At 44.7% G+C, this 26,306-nt stretch overlaps 1 protein-coding gene across 1 annotated transcript in view; it reads right to left on the minus strand.

Moving 5' to 3' along the window:
• Jarid2 (jumonji and AT-rich interaction domain containing 2) overlaps positions 1-13,545 on the minus strand; it is a 241,423-nt gene extending 227,878 nt beyond the window's left edge. Inside the window, exon 1 of the mRNA XM_070024528.1 lies at positions 12,966-13,545. Coding sequence (XP_069880629.1) covers positions 12,966-13,010 — 45 coding nt within the window. The 5' untranslated portion in view covers positions 13,011-13,545. The remainder of the gene's footprint in view (positions 1-12,965) is intronic.
• Between the last annotated feature and the right edge of the window lie 12,761 nt (positions 13,546-26,306).

Consider the following 26,306-nt stretch of genomic DNA (forward strand, 5'->3'; position numbering starts at 1 on the left):
CCCAATGAAAAGACTCAAGAGAAAAGTAAGGAGAGCTGAATGTAAAGCAAAAAGCACAGCAAAAATAATTTGGTTCATTAATAAGATGGTGTGTCCTTGTTCTTCATCTTCCAACCCCTAGAGCTTACTTGCTACACTGCAATGAACTCTTGGTAGAGTCCTAAGAAACATTTCATGATCCTCAAAATATTAAGAGACCAAGTCACTATGCATCTTAACAAAGGGCAAGTAGCCTTTGCCACTCAGAATCATCAGTCTAAAAAGAAGTCAGGCGGCCTATGTGCAGAGGCCAAATTGTGTGATGTCACAGCTCCAGCAAAATGCAAGACAATATAACCAAAGCCCTCCAAGGCAGATGAAAACCATGTGCTACCAATTTAACTGGGAGCGCAGACCATGACTCCTTATTAAATGCCTTCCATTCACATTGGCTCTTTCATCCTCCAACATCAAGACATTATTACAAGCTGAAAATAGAACAAACGGAGCTTTAGTGTTCTGGGCAGCATAAGAATGGGAAAGGGGGCAATTTGGGTAAAACCAATAAGCATTAAATTCCACATCATTTCTAAACACAAATCTTGACTGGAAAATGGGAAAAGCATGCAAAGTCCACCCAAAAGTACTCCACACAAAAAAAGGAATGCTGCTTGTAAGCCACTCTGTGACACTACCTCATCCTTGTAAACCAGGGGGACAAAGAGATGGAACATCCTCTAAATGACCTTCAGAAAGGAAACCCAGAGATATAATTCTCCCCATGTCACAGCATGGTGGTTAACATGTCTGTAATCCCAATACTTGGAAGGCAGAGGCAGGAAAATTTCCAATTGGATGGAGAGCGGCCTGCACTGCACAGTGAGACCTTGTCTCAAAAACAAATGAACAGCTGGGAAGGTGGCTCAGTGGTAGAGTACTTGCCTTGTATGCATGAGGCCCTGGGTTCGATTCCTCAGCACCACATAAGCAGAAAAAGCCAGAAATGGTACTGTGGCTCAAGTGGTAGAGCACTAACCTTGAGCTGAAGAGCTGAGGGACAGCGCCCAGGCCCAGAGTTCAGGCCCACAACCAACAAAAAAATAAAAAAAATAAAAAAACAGCCAAGGGCCACTGGCTCATGCTTGTAGTATCTAGCTATTCAGGAGCCTGAGATCTGAGGGTCATGGTTCAAAGCCAGCCCCAACAGGAAACTCTGGGAGACTCTTATCTCTGACAAAATAATTTTTTTTGGGGGGGGGAGGTCCGGTGTGGGGCCTCTACTCTGGTCCTGGGCGCTATCCCTCAGCTCTTCAGCTCAAGGCTAGCACTCTACCACTTGAGCCACAGTGCCACTTCCGGCTTTTTTTCCCTGCTTATGTGGTGCTGAGGAAGCCAACCCAGGGCCTCATGCATACAAGGTAAGTGCTCTACCACTGAGCCACCTTCCCAGCCCTGACAAACTAATTTTTTTAAAAAGCCGGAAGTGGTGCTGTGGCTCAAGTGGTAGAGCACTCACCTTCAGCAAAAGAAGCTCAGGGACAGTGCCCAGGCCCAGAGTTCAAGTCCCAGGAACAACAAAAAAGAAAGAAAAATGAACAAAGAAAACAGAAAGGAAAAGGAAGAAAATTTTAGGCGAGGGGCTGGGAAGGTGGCTCAGTGGTAGAGCGCTTGCCTTGCATGCCTGAGGTCCTGGGTTTGATTCCTCTGCACCACATAAGAAAAAAGAAAAAAGCTGGAAGTGGCTCTATGGCTCAAGTGCTAGAGCATTAGCCTTGAGCTGAAGAGCTGAGGGTGAGGGACAGCGCCCAGGCCCAGAGTTCAAGCCCCATGACTGGACCCAAAAAAAAAAAGAAATTTTTAGGTGAAACAAAGTTATTTACTAGAGATCACTGACATGCAAATTGAACCAAGAATGTCAACTTCAGTTTGACTCTTTCCAGAGTTTTGGATCCTTGCTTTAGAGGAGGACAATATCATACTTTCAAATTCTAAAACAAGGCTAGGCCATGGTTAGCAACCAAAACACCATCAGTTCTGTTGCTAACTAATTGAGCCATCTTCCAACCCAAAGCCCAGAGAGAACTTTGTTGATGGTACAAAGCCCACCTCAAAAACAGGGCTGACAGTACATGTACAATGTGATACTAGGTCAGCTTTATTACTTAACTATGTCCAATATCCTCACAAAGAAAAGAATCTCATAAATGCAAAAAATACACAATTACACCAACTCTGTTTCCCTTTACTACGACAAGCCCTTCCGACTAATAGCACATGGTGTTCTTAGAGTAATTTTGTTTTACAAAATGCTTTCGCATATCTTATCTCATTTAGTTCTAAATGCCCTGGGAGAGGACAAGGAAAGAAAATAGAAACTTAAATAAAACTCAACTGACATCTTTACTACTCCTTACAAGGGCCTGTATTGGTTTTAAAAGCCAACAAACAAACAAACCCACAAGCCTAACAAGCACTATGGGTGGAACTATAAATTAGTGGAGCCTCTCTACCAAAAAGCAATGTGGTAAGAGAGATCAAAAGGGAAACACAGGTACTTCTGAGTTGGTAATTCCACACCGAGGAATTTGGAGTTAAGTGCAAAAAGATACATACAAAGCAAGCTGCACAATACATCATTTTGTACAACAGCCCTAAACCTGTGGAAAAGCCATCAAGTGGGGACAGGTCAAATGAAGTATATGTCACTGAGTGCCTCGTAACCATTAAGGATTATTGTATTTTGATAACTGAGGTAAAATACAAATGCAGAATCAGGTAATGAGGCTGTATATCTACAAGTAAAGGAATATCCAGTATGCCATTTCAATCATTTTTTTTAAATCTTCGAGCACTTGTCTGATTGGAATGAGTTCATATGAAGCAAAAAAACCATTTCCCAAAGGAAAAATGCTATTGGCTTATAATTAGGGGTGGGGATTACATATGAATTTTATTTCTCCATAAAAATGAATCAATCACTGCAGTTACCATGGGTAACTAGGAAAGCACCTGGAAGGAAGCATGACACAAAGAACTGTCCAAAGACAGGAAGAAAGAAAGCCTTCTACTGTATCTGGGAGTAGATTTCATGCCTCAGCTGTCGCTGATAAACTGTGAGACCTGTGATCAATCTTCATACCATACAAGGGTTCCCAGATACAAAATGAAGGAGTCTGAAATGCTGATTAGTTAACTCTATCTTGATCTACTAGATCCATTCACTCCCACTGCAAAGTAGTAATTATATACTCTACTAGAAGCTTTCATCCCAATAAATATTTCTTTCTTGACTGTATACTATGGGCTGGATATTAATGCTGACCCACAATGACTCATAAAATTCAGCCCAACTTTTATGAGGTCAACAGCATGAAAAACATCACAAATATCTCTAGCACCTAAAGGTAGAACCCAGAAATAAAGACAAAGATTTAGGCACTGCCTGGTTGAGAGAAAGGGGAGACAGGCTATTTGCAAGACTTCTAAGGGGTACAGCGGCTTCTCAAGAAATAACATTGGCTGAGTGAGTAAAGGCCAGGAACTTGCAAAGCTAAAGGAACTGGGCTCAGCTCAAACTTGGGAGTATGTAAAGTGGACGGGGGCAGGAGTATGTAAAGTGGACGGGGGCAGAACAAGCCCAGAATAGATCAAGAAGGGAGTTTTATGCTGTGCTAAGAAAAAAAATTGAGTTTACACTTGATCCTGAAAGCCACAAAGAGCCACTAACAGATCACACTCAGTCAGATTTTCCATGTCAAGCATTACTCCTTAAAGATCACTTTAAAATATTGGCTGGAAATGTGGCTTGGTGGTAGAGTGTTTGCCTAGCATGCACCAAGTACTGGGTTTGATTGCTCAGAACCACATAAGCAGAAAAAAGCTGTAGCACTGTGGCTCAAGTGTCAGAGTGCTAGACTTGAGTAAAAGAATCTCAAGGGACAGCGCCCAGGCGCTGAGTTCAAGCCCTAGGACTGACACATACAAAAAAAGCTTTGGTTTAACATCTTTGTGCACAGATTCAGCACCATTCTAATCTAAACAAATTCTTTCTAATCCACCACCTAGACATGTTTAGGAATCAAGTAGTAGCTGACACAGCAAACATCCAACAACCAACTGAAGGAGAGAAGAAAGAGAAGAGGTGATTACATCACCTTTTAATCTTTAAAGCCTTGAAATCCCAAAATGGATCTGTTACTTGCTTTTGAAATCACTGGATTCATTTATTTCTGAGTCAGCTAGGAAAGCTGACAGCAGGCCTGATGTCTCCAAGTTGGTGATTTCCAACTGTGTAATAATACCTTGAGCAGTATGCAGTTTACAAAGTGCTTTCACATCAAAAATCTCTCTGGCTCTCCCAGCAACATGTCTGTGAGGTACAAAGAACAAGTTTTCCAGATATGTATTTTGCCCAGTTCAACAGAAAGCCAAACCTGAACTCAGTGCTTATTCCTAACCTTACCCATTAAGGCACAAGTGCCCTGTATAATTAGCATTCCCTGTCCAACACCAGTGGCTCACACCTATAATCCTAGCTACTCAGGAGGCTGAGATCTGAGGATTGTGTTTCAAAGCCACTACTGGCAATAAATTCTCTAAGACTCTTCAATTAACCACCAAAAAGCAGGAAGTAAAGCTGTGACTCAAGCAGTACAGTGCTAACACTGAGCGAAAACAAGTGTCCAGGCCCTGAGTTCAAGCCATGCACAAAATTTAAAAATCAAAAAAGTTAAAGCACAAATCTGAGGCATTTCATGGCCAAACCCATGAATTATTTTAATATGCCATACATAAAAAGCTAAAAAATAAAAACTGCTGCTTAACAGAATAAGCATTTATTCAGTTCCCTTCTGTAAGCCCGTGAAATAAATGCAAGAAACTCATGCCCATTCCTAATCCCTTCTCATTTCCTCCTGGCACCTGTTTCTACCCCCACAGGCACCTAACACTTCAACAGCTGGCAGAAATGAAAACCAAGAGATAATACACTCAAGCATTATGGACTAAGACCCTACAAAAAATAGTGGTTAGGAAATAACAGGGCAAGAACCACCCAGATTTGAAGAAAAGAGGCAATAAAATAGATGCCAAAAGGACTCCCACACACTCTTGGCCAACTTGGTCATCAGCTTCCTGGACTGCTGCCATGGAAGCCATACAGAGGGTCATCTGACTCTCTTATCTGACAAGACAAGCTTTATCTTCTCACTGTGCCTCAAGCCCCAAAAAGCTTAGTACATCCTTGTAATGCCACCACTTGAGACTCAGACAAAGGGACCATGAGTAAGTGCAGTCCATCTGGACTATACAAGATCTTGCCTCAAAAAAAAAAAAAAAAAAAAATTTAAGTTGCTGGAAAAATCTTACTTGTAATTGAAAACAATAGGGTTTGAGGGGAGCATCTTATTGGAAGTACAGAGAAGCAAAATTCCAGCATAGATTTTGTTAGCCTTCTAGGATTCATGTGATATCGTATAACCATATCACAGTGCTCACTAAGCTTCCTCTTTATGAGCAGTAGAGCTTGACAGACCCACAAAATTAGAACCTAAAAAACAATCTAGGCCTTTTAGGTAAGATCAGCTCTCAAGAACAGCTCAAGAACTATCAGTAGGGTTTCTCTTCTCTCCTCAGTAATACATCCTTATGACTATGTGAGTAATTAATATAACATTCCCATTACTCAATCTGCCTCATTAACACATCTGGACAGTCTTTGTTTAATGGATGGCTGAGCCTCAGAAGAAGACATAGGGCAAATGACTTCCTCCCAATACCCCACGTCTCCTAAGCAGCAAAGTCAGGAACGATAAAAGTACAAGAAAACATACCAAACTTACTTGCAGTTCCTGGAAGCATGGAGAACTTCTCCTGCCCACACAGGTTCTCGGGTACACCCAAAACTGTAATGGGGCAACTATAAAAAATGCAGAGCAAAAAACAGCCAGTTCCAATTGGTACTGAGACCTCTTCTTTCAATGATGACTCAAAGAGATGGACAGCCGGAAACAAGAGGTTAGCTCCACCAACTGGTGCTTTACAAAACAACCCAATAAGCAAGCACCAGAAACTGACACACTCCTTGTTCTTGGAAACTGACAAAAATCACCTTCACTCGTTCAACTTTCTCAAGCAGGCCTCTCCAAAGCTGACAAAAAAAAAAAAAAAAAAAGCCCCTTTATTTCTGACCTTCTCACTCCCTTGAGGCTACACAGCTCAGTCATTTCACCTAATTAATATGAACTGCAAAGCAAGGAAAGAAAGTCTTTAATCATATTGGCCTTGTTTTTCTCTTCCGTAAAATGGACACAAAAGTCCCTTTTCTCATGTGAACTTGCTATGGAAACCATTAATGTGGGTGTTTACTCCAGAACTGACTGAGTTTTTCTCCTCACAAGCTTTTTTTTTTTTTTTTGGCCAGTCATGGGGCTTGAACTCAATGCTTGGGCACTGTCCCTAAGCTTCTTCTGCTCAAGGATAGCACTCTACCACTTGAGCTACAGCACCACTTCTGGCTTTTGCTGTTTATTTGGTACCAAGGAATTGAACCCAGGGCTCATATATGCTAGGCAAGCATTTCTATTATTAAGCCACATCCTCAGCCCCTTGTCACAAGCTTTCAAGGGTGTTACATGGCCATCTAAAAGCAAATTATATATCACTGGTTTACGTATGTAATCCTAGGTTCTCAGGAAGTTGAGCTGTGAGAGGTTCACAGCCAAGCAGAGCAGGAAACTCCACAAGACTCTTATCTCTAATTAACCACCAAAAGAAGCTAGAAGTAAAGCAGTGGCTCAAGTAGTAGGAGGCTAGCCTTGAGCAAAACAACTCAGGGACAGCACCCAGGACAAGCATAAAATAAAGACAAATTGTAGCTGGGCATTGGTGGCTCACACTTTAATCCTAACTATTCAGGAGGTTAAGATCTGAAGATCCTGGTTCAAAGCCAGACAGGGTAGGAAAGCATGAGACTCTTATCTCCAACTAACCACCAAAAAGCCAGAAGTGGACCTGTGGCTCAAGTGGTCAAGCACAGTTTTTGAGCAGAAAAATCTGAAGGAGAGGGGCTGGGAAGGTGGCTCAGTAGTAAAGTGCTTGCCTCGCATGCATGAGACCCTGGGTTCAATTCCTCAGCACCACATAGGCACAGGAGTGCCAGTCATGGGGCTTGAACTCAAGGGCCTGGATGCTGTCCCTGGGCTGCTTTTTGCTAAAACTCTTCCACTGGAGCCACAGCTCCACTTTAGTTTTGTTTTGTTTGGTAGTTTAGTAGAGATAAGAGTCTCACAGAGCTGGAGGTTGGTGGCTCATGCTTGTAATCCTAGCTACTCAGGAGGCTGAGATCTGAGGATAGTTGTTCAAAGCCAGCCCAGGCAGGAAAGTCTATGAGACTCTTATTGCCAATAAACCACTAGAAAACTGGAAGTGGTGCTGTGGCTCAAGTAGTAGAGCTCTAGCCTTGAGCTGATGGCCAGCACCCAGGCTCAGAGTTCAAGCCCCACAACTGACAAAAAAAAAAGTCTTACAGGGCCTGGGAATGTGACTCAGTGATAGAATGCCTGCCTGGCAAGCATGAAGCCTGGGTTTGGTTCTTCAGTACCAGCTAAGCAGAAAAAGCCTAAAATGACACTGGCTCAAGTGGTAGAGTGCTAGTCTTGAGCAAAAGCAGCTCAGGGACAGTACCCTGGCCCTGAGTTCAAGCCCCAGAACTGGCAAAAAAAAAAAAAAAAAAAAAAAAAAGTCTCTTGCTTTCCTGTCTTGTTTGTCTTCAAACCATAATCCTCAGATCTCATACTCCAGAGTACCTAAGATTACATTAGCCCAGCACAAATATACTTTTTTATTACTAACCTCTTCTAGCATAGTCATGGCCTTATTTCTCAGTATGGTCTTATGGAGCTGTCCACATTATGCTTCTTTGTTGAGGAGGGAGTTTAGATATAAGTAAAGTTAGGGTCTTAAAAGGGAATGAATGCTCAGAGTCTCCAGAACTAGGGAAAAGGCAAAGACTTACAAAGAAGTATGTGGAGACCTCACATCATCTTATAAACACATAGCCTACATTACATCTAACCTAACAGCTCCCCCATCCCTTCTTTTTTAAGTAACTGCCTAGCTTTTAACAAGTCTTCCCCAAAACATGCAACTCGAAAGTTTTCATAGAAACCAAAGTCTTTTCACACTCGTTTGAAGGTTTACATAATATTTAATTATAATTACAATAATAAGCCCAACTGGAATAACCAGATTTGGGAACAAACAACTGACACTTGGCAAGCTTTCTGGGAGTGAGCCAAAGGGGACAGAAGCACATCCCAGATCGGCCCACTGGCCAGAAGCTGTAGTATAGGTCAGAACATTCTACACCCAAGGGCAAGGACACTGAGTAGGTAGAAGGTGCTTGGGAGAGCTGATATTCCTAGGGGAAACTCAGACCAGTAATATTGGAGGACTGCAATAAGGCAGTCCAAATTTCTAATAAAAACAGTCCTTGTATGATCAAGATCAAGGACAAGCCACAAGATGAAAAATACTCCAAGTTACAAGTGTTTATATACCAGGCTTAGTATGACTTTCCCTTGTCTTGTTTTTTTTTAAGTTTTATTTTATTTTATTTTATTGTAAGGGTGATGTACAGAGAGGTTACAGTTACATAAGGTAATGAGAACATTTCTTGTCAAACACTGTTACTCCCTCCCTCAATTTCTCCCATTTTCCCTTGTACTCCCTTGTCTTCTTTGAAAGGACAAAAAGAAAAAGAAAGGAAGGAAAGAAGGAAGGAAGGAAGGAAGGAAGAAAGGAAGGAAGGAAGAAGATAGCTCTGTGAATGTAGACCAGACACCACTTACATACTCCAGAAGTTTTTCTCATTCTGAAGGAGAAAAGTTCCAATAACCTTTGGAGCAAGATTTATATTAACACTGGAGTCATTTCCAAGGCACTTGGAAGTGAATCAATTTCAACCCATTGGGGATGTGTGTGTGTGTGTGTGTGTGTGTGTGTGTGTGTGTGTGTGTGTGTGTGTGTGTGTGTGTGTGTGTGTGTGTGTGTGTGTGTGTGTGTGTGTGTGTGTGTGTGTGTGTGTGTGTCCTGGTGTGTGTGCATGTGTCCTGGTGTGTGTGTGTGTGTCCTGGTCCTGGGGCTTGAACTCAGGGCCTGGGCACTGTCCCCTGAGATTTGAGCTCAAGGCTAGTGCTCTACCATTTGAGCCTCAGCTTCGCTTCTGGCTTTTTGGTAGTCCAGAGTCTCATGGACTTTCCTGCCCAGGCTGGCTTCAAACCACCATCCTCAGTTCTCAGCCTCCTGAGTAGCTAGAATTAGAAAGTGTAAGTCACAGAAGCTTGGCTTCATGCTGTACTGCCTGGCTTCATGCTGTACTTTTAAGAAAAGAAAACTAGAACCTTAAAACTTATTACACTCGAGGGGTGCAAATTCTACTTGAGTTGTCCTAGAAATCAAACTAGTAGTTTGTTTTAGGGCTAAAGGCATGAAACCAAATCTTCATGTGGCAATGTCTCAAGCTCATACCAGCTATCAAGCTAAGACCAAATGATTGTAAAGCCTGCTACCCCAACTAAAAAAACATCCACTGAACAAAACATGCAACTGGTTTATTGTCCAAGAGGATTGGGGCTCTAAAAGGCAAGTGTTTCTAGTTATTTAAGGTATTGTAGTGGGAGTCCTGCCCAGCACAATTAAGACAGGATTATATTGCAATTTATGGGCTTCCCAAGGATGTCATTTAATAAGAAATACAGCGATCATGCCTCCCAACGCCTGCCATCTACAATCACACCCTCAAATGCTGTTTTGCTAAGGCAATAAACGACATGGCAACTCGACAAGTGTCTAAAGCTTTTGAGACCAATCGTACCGAGCATACTGCCTTGCACCAGCTCAATAACGCCATTTTCCATATAAAGCACACTGTCTTTACATCTCCACACGATCAGTGACTTCATACGTTTCAGTGACTTAGTAAAGTGATAAAAGCAGCTATTAATTTTTCCATTTTACCCAAAAGTGAAAAACTCAAGACTGTGAACCATTCGTCCTCATGTTGAGACCAACTAAGTAAGCCCAGAGCAGCTTGAGACCCAAGGAACTTCTAAGTACAAGATTGCTTTTTTCTCCAGCGCCCCAAAATACACTCTATAGGCAACGTTCTGGCACATGAGGGGAGCACCCCACTCATGATAGTGGCTTCCAGAAAGAACAACAGCTGTTGCCGTGCATCATCACCCTGAAGAGCACCCCTGCCACATCCTTGCCAAGACACACTCCAGAGTGACAAAGTGGCTGAATCCACAATACCGTCCTCCCCCAGGCGAGCTTCCCCTAAAGGCAAGTTTCCAACGTTTTCATTAGCATTTGGTTTGGAGACTACAGTTAAGTCATGCAATCACGGGAGTAACGCAACACCACCAGGAGACCTGGAATTCAGGAAGCGAAAACATTCCTGCAGAAAGGAGGCGCCGGCGCCCCGTCCCCAGCCCCCCCTCCGTGGCATGCAAACCAGGTATCCCAGTACTCTGGAGGGGAGCAAAAGCTCCCCAGCGCTCACCTGGACCGACCTGCGGCATTCCAAGGCTGAAGGCAGAAACCGAGAGCTTCTTCCCCTTCCTCCGCCTCCTCCTCCTCCTCCTCCTCCTCCTCGGCCTCCGCCACCTCCCCCCACGCAGCAGGGTTCCGCAGCAGCCCCGGCTCGCGTTCCACGCCCTCCTCCCACGGCAGCCCCACCGTGCCTGGAACCTCCCGCCCGACTTTTGACGTCACCGAGGGGAAGGTTCCACCCGGGCCCGTCCCTTTGTGACGTCACAATGACAACAGAACGCGGCCGGGAGCGGCCGAGAACCCCGCGCGGCGGGGGGCGGAGGGAGGGGAGGCGGGAGGGGGCGCCGGCGCGCGGCGGGGGAAGGACCCGGGTGCGGGGAGGGGGCGCGCTGACGTCTCGCCGGCTTAACCTGTTGCTCTCGCGGCTGCGGCGGAGCCGGCGGGCGGGGCGGCAGGGAGCCCGCAAGGCCGCCGCCATGCTCGGCGGTGCGCGCGGAGGCGGAGGGAGGGACGGGATCCCCGCGGCCGGCTGGGCGCCCCGCCGCGCCCCTTTCCCCCCGGCCTGCCCCACGCGCGGGATCGCCACTCCCCAAAGCCCCGGGCCCTGCAGGCCGCACCGCCTCCGCGCCCCACCCACTCGCCAGGCAGCCCCGCGGAGCCGGCTCCGGGACACCCGGCGGTCCTGCCCGGAGTCCGCCCCCTACAGGCCGCACGCACGCGCGCCCGCCCGGCCTCGGCCCCGGCCCCGGCCCCGGCCCAGCTCGCCCGGGTCCCCGCGCACCCTCCCCGCGGCGGCCGGCCCCAGCACGGCAGGCACACCGGCTCCGCTCCCGCAGCGATAACTCGAGCTCTGCCTTCCGCCGGCCGCTGCCAGCTAGAAGCTGGCGGGCCGAACGTCCCAACTCGATCGGATCCTCCGGCCACCAGCTGGGGGCGGGGAGAGAATAGGGGTGCGAGGGACACCCCCGAGCTGCTCTTTAACTTAGGTCCGGGATGGGAGGGGGACGGTTCTTGTCCAAGTTCTACCCCAGCTGCTTTGTGGCTGCCTCAGGGACGGACGTGCCCCGGGAAGACGTCCACGCTCCCAGGCAAGGCTGTCTCCGTGCAGTTGCTACAGCCCGAGTTTAAACTCGTCCTTTGCATCCCATCCAGCCCTCTGCAATGCGGATGTATTTTAAATTCTTAAATTCTTTGCGGAACAGCTTTGTAAGTTGAGCTTGATTATTTAGCCTCGCATTTCTTTCATAGTTGAAGTTTACGGGTCTAGATTATGATCAGCCCTCCAGAAGAGGCGTTCAGCTTTTCTATTAAATATAGATCTTTTTTTTTCTTTATATACCACTGCCCCGAAGGCCATCTCCCATTACACACTTCATATCCATTAGAAAGAGAAAAATTAACACCAATTTGTGGACTCGACTTGAATAAAACTTTCCTGTAACGCTGCATTATTCCTTCCTGTGGCCTTCTTCTGAAAAATTGAGTTCATTGCTTTCAAGCACGCAGCTAATCACGGACCACTCGGGTGCCTATTTGGTTAATCCCTCAGTCCCCTTCTTTACTCCCTCCCCCCCAACTTAAAAAAAAACACTACACACACGCAAAACAAAAACACTCCCCATGCCAATCAAAATGTAGCTGTAGTATGCATAAAACAAATTGAACTATTCTAAGCCATTTAAATCTCTGTATGATCTCCCAATTTCAGAAGCCCTAATAGAACATTATTTGTAGTCACATTTCACATTCATTTACTTAACTACAGCCAAGTATGTATGCTTTTCACCTAAAACTAGAAACCAAAATTTAAAAAAAAAAATCTGCCTCATTATTTAAAAGTCAATCCCAACAAATGCATTCGCTGTAACATGACTCCCAACTGGGTTAGGCTGAAAACCAGATAAGCCAAGCAAGACAACCACATACATTAAATTTGATGTGCCAATGTAAAGATCGCCATAATCGGACGCTGGATTGCAACTTAAAAGGCTTCCACACACATGCCATACCTAACCTTCCAAACAACATTAACCGATAATAATAATAACAGGCTCATTTGTATGCAACGTGCAATATGTGACCAAATCCGCCCGAGAATGCAGTTTTTAGTTACATTACCGCAGCCCCCCCCCTCCACCCCACCCCAAGCTCCACCAAAATCCCTTGCCTTTCATCTGAAACTAGATTATGGTTGTGTCATTCGAGGTCAATTTATTCACTAATATGTCTACACCAATCGGGGTTGGTTTTTTTTTTCGACCAAACTAGGCAGACACGACTTTGCCTGAAAAGCCCTCTTTCCGAAAAGAAAGCAGCAGCCTTATCGGACGCTCTGTTTAAAACCCCGGGGCTGCAGAATTATGTATAAACTTGACATTCACAGCCATTGCTTAAAACTGCAAGTCAAAGGATGTGTTGTGAGGGGCACTTACGTATTTCTTCTGAATGATATTCCTCTTGGGTCTTTCCTTGCTCATTCTGAGATCCAAACGCTGATTGTAGGAGGGGACAATTGCTTCATGAATTTAAAGCCGTCAGAAATTTACAAAAAAATATCCTGGTGGTTTTTATTGTTGTTGTTGGTGGTGGTGGTTGATCTTGTAATCCGACTTTTCTTCCTCGTTCCCCCAAAAGCCAGATTCGCCTTGAAATAAATCCGAAATCGGCCAGGGGAAAGAAAAAAAAAAAGAGAGAGAGAAAGAGAGAGAGAGCCGAAGACGAACGAAGCAAACAACAACAACAACAAAAATCACTTTAGTAAAACATTCATCATGGAAAATTTCCCCCGAAACACACACCACACAAAAAAGAAAAAAGAAAAAAAAACCGACGCCCTGCACTTCCCCCCTCTTTCCTCCAAAAACTACATCAGCGGAACGTGAAGGTCCTCAGTGTCGGATCCGTAGTTACATCTTGGAGCAGAAAAGGGAAAGATAAATACAAAATGTGGGAAGTCACGTTCGTGCTGCAGCGGCGGTGCGAGCACCAGAGTCAACTCCAGCGGCGGCGGCAGCGGCGGCGGCAGCGGCGGCGGCGGCGGCGGCGGCGGCGGCGGCAGCACCACAGCGAGGGCTCGCCGAGTCTCTTTTTTCCGAGCCCCCTAACCAATGAGAGGGAGGCTATCCAGCCCAACTTTAAATGGACTCTGCTTTTATACAAGTTAGGGCTCCTCGGGTAATTCCTCGCCGCACGCCAGCCGAAAACTCCCACAGCTAAGCCACCGCGCGCCTGCCTAATCCGCACCCAACGCCCCGAGCCCAGTTCCAGAGAACCCCCCACAGCCCGGTCGACTCAACTCCCGAGAGACTTGGCGAACCCTCCCCCCCTCCCCACACGCCCCTCCTAGGCAGGCGCTCAGGAGTAGCTCCCACGCCGAGCCCAGGCGTGAAATTGAGAGAGGCTCCCTAGCTCAATGCATGGCACGCTCGGTCGCTCCACCTCAACCCCTTTCCTCAGCTTGCCGCTCACCCCACAGCAGTCACATGCGAGCCCCAACCCACAGTCTTTACATCTTACCTGCAGCGGGACAGTTCGGAACCAGTGCCCCCAGGACGCCTGGCTCCGGGGAGAGCCGCCTATTCCCGGGGCACCTCAGAATGGTCCCCTTGATCTTCTGGAAGTTGTAGTCCCCCGACTACAAAATGGCTATGGCCACGGGATGTCGGAACTACAACTCCCAGCATGCCCCGCGCGGCTTGTCACTCAACTCTCCTCCCTCCTCTTCTCTGCACCCCCCCCTCCTCCTTCCCACTGCCGGCCCTGCCAACAAACGCTTGGACGTGTCCCGCGTGCGACACCGCTCGAGGCTGGCTCGGGATTGGCCCGTGGAGCGTGTGGTCCGCGAGCGAGGAACTCCCCACGCCAGCCCGGCCCCCTCCCCCGGCGGCGTTGGCGGCGGCCACTCCGACCCCGCGTGCCCCGCCCCCACCCGCGGCGCGAACCGCCTGTGGAATCGAGGAATCGCGCGCGCGCGCGCGCGCGAGCGCGCCGCCAGAGGAGGGGGGGGCGGGACACCAGGCTTCCCCTAGGAAGGCCTCGGAGCGTGGCGGCGCGGGGGAGCGGTGTAGGCGAGGGTGGGGGGTTGGAGACCGTCCTAAGCAAAACTGGGCCACGCACCAAGAGGAATCATCGGTGCGAACTCGCGGATCGGCGGCGCCTGCTGCTCCCGCCGAGCCGCCGGTGTCACCTCAGGACAGCGCCGGGCGTCGTCGCCCCGGGCGTGCGGCGCGAGGCCGAGGTGGTCCGAGGTCACGGCGCCCCTGCAGCCGCTCACGTCCGTCCTCCGCCTTCGCCCTTCCCTCGGGTCCTCCTCCACGCGCGGGGCGGCCGCGGGGCCCGGCCACCCACCCCCGCCCCGGCTCGGCACGCGGCCCCGCGGTCACCCGCGAGCGCGGCTCCGCCCTGCGGGCCGCAGGGGCGACGCTGGTGGCCCAGAAGTGAAGCCCCGGGCGGCTCTTGCGAGCAGCTCTGCTTGCACAGGGCTGCTATTATGTTGGCCTGGGGTGCCCCGATTTAGATGAAAATATGGAGACTGAACCAGCCCCACCGACACACGCAAACCACAGGGAAGCATCTCGAACTCGGGGCGCCCAGAACGCCAACCGCGTGCTCCCGGGCCTGCCTGCCTCTTACCTGTCCGGGGGGAGGAGGGGCCCCCACCCCTGGTCTTACCTGCCCTGGGCGACCCCCCCCCAACTCCGTCTTACCTGCCCCAGCCCCCGCCCTCCCACTCCCCGCCAAGTGCGCAGGCTCCGCCGTTGCCGGTCGCTCCGTGGGCCTTCACCTTATGAATAACTTTGTTAAGGCTCTCACCGACAGACTGCATTGGTAATTGCCTGGACGCGGGGGGGGGGGGGGAGAGAATGTGTTTTTAAACAGGACTTTTAGGGAAGTCATAATTTTTAAATAATCCGTCAGGCTAACCTCAGAATAAAACGGAAAAAAAAAGGAGGCAACCCTCCAGGGTTCCGTGTGCAGACTGATTTTATGCTTCCTATTCCTTACCGTCTGCTTGCTTGAAAAGTATGCGCCCTTCAGGAACCCATCGGTGCTCGGGAGAGTTCATCGTGGTGTCTAGAAAGGTCTAAAGCTGTAGTTAACAGCCCTGGGATTCAGATCGCACTTTGACCGTTTTCAGAAAGGTAAGCCTAGCAATTTCCTCATCTGCAAAGTACTGCCCCAGACCTTACTGGGAGCATTACATAACCTAGTTTAGAACCACGCAAGTGATTAGAAGCTTTCAGAAGACGGAAAAAAAGCCTTTTTAAAAAGCCTTTTAGTTACTACTTTACCTTTTCAGAAAATCTGAATGTATTCTAAAATTTTAAAAATGTTTATTTTATAAACTGAAAAAAGTCTTATCCAAAATACCGAAAACTTCTTCACTATTTGAGTTTACTACTGACAAAGCTCAGTAGATTTCATTTTATAGTAGAGTTTGGGCCACCCAAGTGATTTTATTAGTTAGCTTTCCACAAGGTGTTTTCAAAAGCCTTTGTGATTATGACTAGTCTGCTAAGGGTGTGGGCTTCGCCACATTGTTATGATTCTGAATAGCTTTTTGTAAGTTGGTTAAGTCTGTCCACTCCTTGTTGAATATTAAAAAAGCAGAGGTGAGTTTTTCTGGGTTCCCTCAGCTAGGTGGGCTTCACAACTAACTCTTGCCCTGTTAAATCTGCTAAGCAACTAGCTCCAGGTCAGTACAAAGTGTGAAAAAACATTGTTAGTTGAGGCCTAAGAAGGATGGGGAAAAGGAAGGAAGGAGTGTGCTGATTTCCAAAAGATGTGGATAATATTAGTGTTACTTTCTCTGAAAAGGAAAATAGATTGGCCCTCTCTGATTGAAAGTCTTTGCTGTAGTGGAAAGAACTCCTGATGGAACTCCTTTCCCTGTCATCCTAAGCCAGGCCAAAATTTACCTACTTTTACTTCTTCCTCATTTACAATTTCCATAAATCTAATTTGAGATGGGGAACTACATAGGTACCTTGACTCTGTAGAACTCATGCCAACACTGTCCTCATCCCTGAATATATAGACAGCCCAAATGTTGGCTGTAAAGAAACACAGCTCTGTACAAAAGGCAGACATTAGCATCAATTGTAATGTCCACAAAAAGTGCTTTATTAGCAAAGTGGAAAAGGTACTAAAGGGAACACACAGCTGAGATAACCAGGAATTACTGAACTGTATAATGGTTCAGAGGTTTGAAGCATAGAAATATTCCACCCATTTGCATTGTGTCTTACTTGTTTACATTCTCCCAATTTTATATCCCCAACTCTTCTCTCCAATTAAAGATAAACTTTTGGTGTTGCCTACTTCTATACTCCCCAGATCTCCAGAAACTTGATAGTCAGAAAGGTGTTCCCTACATTCTTTTTTTGTTGGTGGTGGTTATAGGGCCTGAACTCGGCTTGAGCACTGTCCCTCAGCTTTTGAGCTTAAGGCTAGTGCTCTACCATTGGAGCCATAGCACCATTTCCAGCTTATGTGATGCCGAGGAAGCCAGCCCAGGGCCTCATGCATGCAAAGCAAGCACTCTCCCCCTGAGCCACCTTCCCAGCCCCTTATATTCTTATTAATATTTTACCCAAAGTAACACACTGTCATTTAGATTGTTGCTAAACATTTAGCCTGTTGTTACAGTCAATTCCACTTTGGAACACTGCTGTTTTTTTCTTTTGTATTATCTAAAAACACTTGCCTGTCAGAAATCCTTTGTTTAAGCATGACTGTTAGGCTTACTCATTCTTGAATTTTCATTTTCCTTGATAGTTTAGCTACTTTTTTTTTTTCTTTTTGCTGGTCCTGGGCTTGAACTCTGAGTCTGGGCACTGTCCTTGAACTTCTTTTACTTGAGGCTAACACTCTGCTACTTGAGCCACAGTACCACTTCCGACTTTTCTGTTATGAATTGAGCTGAGAGTCTCACTGAACTTTCCTGCCCAGGCTGGCTTTGAGCCACAATCTTCAGATCTCAGCCTCCCAAGTAGGTAGGATTACATACAGGTATGAGCCACCAGCCCCTGTGTTGTTCAGCCACTTTTACTTTTCCTTTCTTCCTTCTTTACTCTCTTTCTGTTTTTTATTGTTGTTGTTTTGTTTTAGGGGGAAGAGCCAGAATAGCTCAGGCTAACCTTGAACTCCCTATATAATCCAGCTGTCCTGAACTCTCCTCCTTTGGACATTTCCCCCCCCCTCCGGTCGTGGGGCTTGAACCCTGGGCCTGGACGCTGTCCCTCAGCTCTTCAGTACAAGGCTAGCACTATACCACTTGAACCACAGTGCCACTTCCAATTTTCTGGTGGTTTATTAGAAACAAGAGTCTCATGGATTTTCCTGCCCAGGCTGTCTTTGAACCGCACTTCTGAGATCTCAGCCTCCTGAGTGGCTAGGATACTACAGGCATAAGATGCTGGCGCCCAGCATTGAACATATTTTTGAGCTTTAATTTTTTTCTGTGTTGTAAACTCTGGTTATGTTATTTTGATGTTCCATTTAATGCCGGTTAATTTTTATGAGGCCGTGACGTCTCATGTAGATGCCAGTCACCAGATGAGAATCATACACTTTCAGTATTAACACTAAACGACCTTAAGCCAATCCCTGTCCATCTGGGCCTAAGATCTATCACCTATAAAACGAGATGGTTGGGCTGGGAATGTGGCTTAGTGGTAGAGTGCTTGCCTAGCATGCATAAAGCCCTGGGTTCGATAAGAGAAAAAGCGGGAAGTGGTGCTGTGCCTCAAGTGGTAGAGTGCCAGCCTTGAGCAAAAGAAGCTCAGGGACAGTGCCAAGGCCCTGAGTTCAAACCCCAGGACTGGCAAAAAAAACACACACACACACACACAAAAAAAAAAACAAGATGGTTAAATTCAGTTATTGCCAAAGATATTTCTGGATCTACCTATGGTCTCTATACTAGTATAGGCACCAGTGTTGGTCCCTAAAATGGTTTAAATCCAGTGTTGGAAAGAGAATTGCAAGACATAGTTTCTTTTTTCTTTTCTTTTTTTTAATGTGGTGCAAGGCAAGTGCTCTACCACTGAGCCACCTTCCCAGCCCCAAGACATAGTTTATTTACTCTTACATGTTATTACTCTTCTACTATAGCCTTATCTATGATACTTTTCATTTGTATAACTTTTTATGCTACTTAAAGCATATTTCATTTAGCCCATAAAACAATTCAGATCAGAATAAATATTATCCTTACCCTTTCAATATAAAAATGAAATATTAAGAGGTTGTGACTTCCCCAAGATCATAAAAGTAGTAGAATAGAAGATTCAGGGTCAGGCTTAGGCCTCATTGCCCCATATATCCTGAGTATTCCATAATGTGAGAAGACATACTATTTCTTGAAAGAAATTAGTTCCTTGATAAAATAAAATTGGGTTAACATATATAATGATAACCCAATTATAGCTTTGAAAGTCCCAAATGGATGGGGCATCGGTGGTTCATGCCTATAATCCTAGCTACTCAGAAGGCTAAAACCTGAGGACCTTGGTTCAAGCCTGCTTGAAAGTCTTCCTGAAAAGTTGTAAAACTTTATTTACAATTAACAACTACCAAGGAATGGAAAACGGAGCTGTGACTCAAATTGTAGAACTTGTATTGAACAAAAAAAACTCAGGGATAGCATCTAGGACTTGGGTTCAAGCCCCAGGGCTGGCAAAAAAAAAAAAAAAAAAAAAAAACTTAAAAAATAAAAATAAAATCTAAAAGGGGTATATAGGTTTCCAAATATATTTTGCCACAGAAACCTTTTTCTCTTTTTCTTTTTCTTTTTCTTTTTCTTTTTTTCTTTTCTTTTTTTTGCTGGTCCTAGAGCTTGAACTCAGAGCCTGGACTCTGTCCCTGAGCCTCTCTATGCTCAAGGCTAGTGCTCTAACTTGAGCCACAGCACCACTTTTGGCTTTTTCTATTTATGTGGTACTGAGGAATCAAACCAAGGGCTTCATGCATGTTAGGCAAGCACTCTACCACTAAGACTGGTTTCCACACTCCAATTATTTACTTAGCTATTTATTTTTGTTGATCATGGGGCTTGAACTCTGGTCCTGAGCACTGTCCCTCAGCTCTTCAGCTCAAGTCTAGCGCTCTACCACTTGAACCACAGTGCCCCTTCAGCTTTTTCTGTTTATGTGGTGCTGAGGGTTCCAACTCAGGGCCTCAGGCATGCAAGGCAAGCATTCTACCACTGAGCCACCTTCCCAGCCACCACACTACAATCTTTTTTTTTTTTTTTAATTTTATTTTATTTTATTTGAGAACATACTGTACAGAGGGGCTACAATTACATGGGCAGGATAATGCATACATTTCTTACCAAGCATTGCAGCCTCCTCCTTTGTTTACCCTTCACCTCCCTTCCCAGCCTCCCCCCTCCCCCCACCCAATTATACCCCCCTCCCCCCCACACACTACAATCTTAAGAGAAACATTTCACCTAATGAATTTATGCTTCATGATTGTTGACTGACAGTAATTCTTACCTAAATGATGGAATACCTTATGTGAAGTTTCTAATTTTATTTAAAGGTCTATCTTCACATGTGGAGGAAGGGAGCGAGGAGGAAGAAGGTAAAAAAAAAAAGTCAGCTTTGACTGACATTAGGTTTATAAATAACTATGAGCCAGTGTACTCAGAAGGTGGGAGCTGCTATTGAAAGTAGGAAGAAAGCTATTTCAAGCCAAGTGAGATTTGCAAGGGTATTTTAAAACACACTAGGAGGTAAACCTAGAAGTAAACAGCCATCTTAAAGATGGAGTGAGTGATGTCAAGAAGACATTAGTTCTTTTTTGTTAGTGCTTCCTGTCCCTGTTTTTATTATCATATTTGTCAAGCCTCAATAAAATGCTACAGCACAAACCAGACATAGTCAAATGTTTTAAAATCTAAAAAGTCTGTGGACCCTGTTGATACAAGTCACTGAAAATGCTTGGATCTTTGAATTATTTAAAAATTTTGAACTGTCATTACTATTCTGCTTAGATTGTATCTTATGTTACTAAGAGAGAGCTGGCTCTGATTCAGAAACTCTGGGTAAATCAGCCAAGATGAGAAATCTACAATTCCTAAGAGTAGCTATTACCATTCATAATAATACGGTACTCTGCATTGGAGGAGAGCAGAAACAATTTGTCAGTGGTCAGCTAATCTTCAGTGACATCTCGAGGAAACTGAGGCACAGACAATATTAATGGAGATGCCTTCAGTTCTAAGTAAAAGAAGCTCAAAAAGGGGGAAGGGGTTGTTGATTTTGTTCCGTTAAGTGGAAATCCAGAGTCCTAATTTCAGGAAGAAATGATGTTATCTTCCCCTCTGTCTTTCCTTCTCTTTTCTCTTCATTTACCTCAACATTTCCCTTACCTGTCAGGGTCTTCAAGCAGCTAAGGAAGTTAGCTTCCTGCTGTGGACATGGGCTGGAGCAGGATTTATCAAAAGGGATAGGAGAAAAACCCACGATGAAAGTCATTAATTCTTTACTCTGTCAGAACTCACCTTCACAACCCACCTTCCACAGGCTGATGTTTTTCCAGACCTGAGCGCTACCAATATGTCTTAACATCTCTATTAGACCCTTCTGCCCGTCAGTTCTATGAATCCATGAACTCAACAAAACCAGTCTTTTTAGGTGAGAATGTAGCATAGTGGTAGTGAGCTTGGCTAGCATGCATGAAGGCCTGGGTTTGGTTCCTCAGTGCCATATAAACAGAAAAAGTTGGCAGTGGCACTGTGGCTCAAGTGGTAAAGTGGTAGCCTTGACCAAAAGAAACTCAGTGGCAATGCCCAGGCCCTGAGTTCAAGCCCCAGGACTGGCAAAAATAAAATAATATATATGTACATGTACATATATATATATACATATATATATATATACATTGCAAACTTACTTGTGATTGTAAAATTAAACATAGAACCTGTCGTCAGAGCATGCACGCATAGCACTCACTGTCAAGTAACACAGATGAGGATATAAGATGAGGACTAAAAATGTAGCTCAAGGTAAAACAATAGCAAAGTACATGTAAGGATCTGAATACTACTAAAACATCACCAAAAAAAGAAACAAACAAAAGAGACTGGTAGTTCATGAGTGATCCTAACCAGCTACTCAGATGTGTAAGATTCAGAGCATCAAGATTCAAAGTCAAACCATTCACCAGTGACTCACACCTATCTATAATTCTGGTTACTCAGGATGGTCTCACTCAGTTCAAAGCCAGCCCAGAGAAGGAAGTCGGTGAGACTCATACCAGTAATTAACTACCAAAACTCAGAAGTGCAGCTATGTCTAAAGTGGTAGATACTAGCCTTGAGCAAAAGAACCCAGGCCCTAAATTCAAGCCATAGGACTGGGGGGAAGGCCAAGGAAGTGGGGCACCAGTGGCTCACACCTGTAATCCTAGCTACTCAGGAGGCTGAGATCTGAGGATCACAATTCAGACCCAGCACAGGCAGGGAAGTCCATGAGACTCTTATCTCCAATTAACCACCAGAAAACCAGAAGTGTCTCTGTGGCTCTAGTGGTAGAGGGCTAGCTAGCCTTGAGCTGAAGAGTGCAGGGACAGTGCCAAGGCCCAGAGTTCTAGCCCCACGACCAACAACAACAACAAAAGATTCAAAGCCATCCTGGGCAGAAATGTTCCCAACTCCATTTCCAAAACAACCAGCACAAAGCTATGCTTGAGACAAGACTCAAGTGGTAGAACACCAGCTGAACAAGCAAAGCTAGGCAAGTATGACACCATGAGTTTAAACCATAGTACTGGGAAATATTAATTTAAAAATGATTTGTCTGAGGATGTAGCTCAGTGGTAGCATACTTGCCTAGCATGAATGAGGCCCTAGGTACCTGCTCCATCACTATAAATAATTATGTATGTGTACCTAAGTCTTTAAATGTATATATACATATGATTAGGAAGAAAAGAATTTAACCAGTGTAGATATACAGAAAATTGGGCATTTATTATTCTAGATAAATTACTAGAAAGGAAAAAAACAAAATCTATATAATTAGTGTTATTATGGGTTTTTAGTACAAAATTAGCACAAGATTAAATTGGAATCTGAAGGCTTAAAGTTTAGTTTAGCTGTTTGTGACCTTACATCACTTTGCTAGGCCTGAAGGGACCAGGTGATGATGGCTCATGCCTGAGTTATTCAGGAGGCTGAGATCTGAGGATCACAGTTCAAAGCCAATCTGGGCAGACGAATCCAAGGAAATCTTTTTCCCAATTAACCAGCAAAAAAATGGAAGTAGAGATGTGGTTCATTTGATAGAATCCCAGCCTTTAGCAAAATGCTAAACAAGAGTGAAGCCCTAAGGTCAAGCCCCAGTATTGGCATTAAAAAAAAAAAAAAAAAAAAAAAAGAGCCAAGTACCGATGTTCACACCTATAATCCTAGCTACTCAGGAGGCTGAGATCTGAGATCACTGTTTAAACCCAGCCCAGGCAGCAAAGTCCGTGAAACTCTTATCTCCAGTAAACCACCAGAAAACTGGAAGTGGTACAGTGGCTCAAATGGCAGAACACTAGCCTTGAACTGAAGTGCTCAAGGACAGCGCCCAGGCCCAAAGTTCAAAGCCCACAACTGACCTGTCCACCCAAAAAAAAAGGGATTGACCTAGTTTGGCCCTAAAGACTATTCCAAATCCAATAGTCTATAATTATATGCAAAACAGTACAGATCTTGGCAATTTTTGTAATCATACCAGTATGGTATGTGTGTGTGTGTGTGTGTATATATATATATATATATATATATATAGCATGATAGTAAGTTCTTAGACATATGCTCAGTGTATAAAATATGAACAGTTTATGCAGCATTTGTAATCTCCATATATGAGTCAGCATTTTTAAAATTAGAAATCTACCAAGAAATGGGGTAAAATACATGTAGATTTAAATAGGACAAACATAGGTCACTGTTATGTTCATGGTACTCTGGGACAACATTTTTGAAGGAGAGATCAAGAGCCGAATTGGTAGCAAAATTCGTATCTACTAAGCAACCTCAAAACCAAAATGATTCTCCATGAATTATTTTTCTTTCTTCTTAACTTTTAGCAAAGATTTATTTTCATGTATCAGGATAAAGCAGGGGGAAATGGGGAAAGAAGGAAGAAATGCTTCCTACTCCCCACTCAGGAAATGTGAATTAAGTACCCCTCCAGGGATTTTCTTTTTTATGTATGCCAGTTAAGGCCAGTGCACTGTACCTGAGCTTCCTTGGTCCAAAGCTAGTGCTCTACCACTTGAACCACAGCTCCACTTCCAGCTCTTTTGGTAGTTTAGTTAGTGGAGATAAGAGTCTCATAGACTTTCCTACTGGACTGGCTTCAAACCAATGATTCCTCAGATCTCAGACTCCTGAGTAGCTAGGATTACAGGTCTAAACTACCAGTACCTGGCTTGATTTTCTTTTCTTTTTTTTTTTTTTTTTGTCAGTTTTGGGGCCTGAACTCTGGGTTTGGACCCTGTCCCTAAGCTCTTTTGGGCCTGGGTGCTGTCCCTAAGCTCTTCAGCTCAAGGCTAGCACTTTACCACTTGAGCCACAGCACCACTTCTGGCTTTTTCTGCTTATGTGGTGCTGAGGAATCGAACCCAGGGCCTCATGTATGCTAGGCAAGCATTCTATCAGTGAACCATATTCCCAATCCCTGGCTTGATTTTCTTAACTTATAGGGCAAGAGAAACCAGGACAAATGAGTCCAGATTTTCTGAAGTTACTATAGAGCAGATTATTGGAAACTTCCTAACCTGTCAATTATGCCTGGGGTTATTCCAAGCTTTTCCCAGTCTCAAATATAGATGGTCCAACTCATCATCTATCTACTTTCCATCTACCTATGTACAAAGTGCCCAGTGCATATCTAGCAAAGGAACTAACGTGATCTCAATAAATGCTTATTAATTAGATGAATGGGCATGTGGTACTAAACCAATTGCCATTTTTTCACAAATAAGTCTCTGCATCTCGGGTATTCTTTCAAATAAGAAGCTACTGCCAAGGAATTGAAGTTATCAAGGAAGTGAAAATGTTTGACAAATGGCACTTAAAAGATCTCCATTTGGCTTATTAGCCAGAGCTCCCCTTAGGAAATGTGTCCAAAGAACATAATAAAAAAATGAACATTTTAATGCTAGGCTACTATACAACCAGACACTTCCTTTATTTTCCCCCTTCTTTAGTGCAAGGGATTGAACCCAGGTCCTCATGTATGCAAGGTGAGCTGTCTACTGAGCTATATATTCCCAGGTTAAGATGTTTTCAAATATTGTGTCTAAAACTCAAGACCATTATAGACACATTCATCTGACGAATGGTGCTCATTTTCTGCTGCTATAGTCTTTATTTCTATCTACAAACTCATATGCTGAAGTCCTTGTCAATACCTCAAAATGTAATTGTGTTTAGAGACCAGGTCTTTAAAGAGGTAATTAAGTTAAAACTGAATCATTCAGTAGGCCCTTTTCTAATGTGACTGATGACTGATGTCCTTGTAAGAGAACAGAAAACATGCACTGAGGGAAGACCATGTAAGGACACAAGGAGAAGACCACCACTTTAGGACAAGAAGAGAGACCTCACAAAACTCCAATCCTGCTGTCACCGTGATCTTACACTTCCGGCCTGGTATTGGAGCCACCCAATCAATCTGTGGCACTTTGTTATGGCAGCCTTACTAAACTAATACTGTTGCCTTGCAAACTTAACCTTCATATACAAATGGGAAATTGACCAGTGCTCCAAAATGCTCCATAGACTATGTTCTCTTACTGGCTTATCCATGAAGTGAGTTTACAAGGTAAGGTAGGTGAGATTGTGATTTCTGTAAATCATACTTCCAACTCTTTTTTTTTTTTTTTTTTTGGGTCCGGTCATGGGGCCTGAACTCAAGGCCTGGACGCTGTCCCTGAGCTCTTCAGCTCAAGGCTAGCGCTCTACCACTTGAGCCACAGCGCCACTTCCGGCTTTTTTCTTTTTGCTTATGTGGTGCTGAGGAATTGACCCCAGGGCTTTGAGCATGCAAGTCGAGCGCTTTACCACTGAGCCACCTTCCTAGCCCCATACTTCCAACTCTTTAGTCTTCTACTCACCATCTACTTGATCTCAATCTTCCTAATCTTCTTGAACATACAAATATGGGGAACCAAAGATAAGAGATGAACTTCTTAGTATTGGATTTCTGTTTGTTTCATTGAATTTTGTTTTGTTTTGTTTTTCTGGTTTTTGGCAGTACTGGACTTTGAACTCTAGGCTTTATACTTGCTAGTCAAGGGCTCAAAAAATACTCCTCACCAGAGTTGATAATCAAAATAATATACCTCCCTCTTTTTATCCAGAGCCTTTGTTGTTATTGTTCTCATTTGTCTTAGTACTCTACATTTCCAGAGCTTATAATAAACAACCCAGGTATATAAAGTAATTCTAATTCTGACAGAATAATTAACCCTCTGTGTCTGTGTGTATGTGCATGTGTGTGTGCGTGTGTGTGTGTGTGTGTGTGTGTGTGTGTGTGTGTGTGTGTGTGTTTGTGTGTGTGTTGGTACTGAGGCTTGAATTTAAGGCCTTGTGCTTGCTCTTCCTTCACTTTTTCACTCAAGGCTATCACTTAACCCCTGGAGCCACACCTCCAAATCTTGATTTTTGTGGTTCATTGGAAAATAAAAGTCTCTTGTATTTGTCTGTCCAGGGTGACTTTGCACTGGGATCCTCAGATTTCCAAGTCCTGAGTAGCTAGGATTGT

This window comes from Dipodomys merriami, unplaced genomic scaffold, assembly GCF_024711535.1.
Source record: "Dipodomys merriami isolate MVZ:Mamm:240054 unplaced genomic scaffold, mDipMer1.0.p SCAF_16, whole genome shotgun sequence".
Classification (NCBI taxonomy): Eukaryota; Metazoa; Chordata; class Mammalia; order Rodentia; family Heteromyidae; genus Dipodomys; species Dipodomys merriami.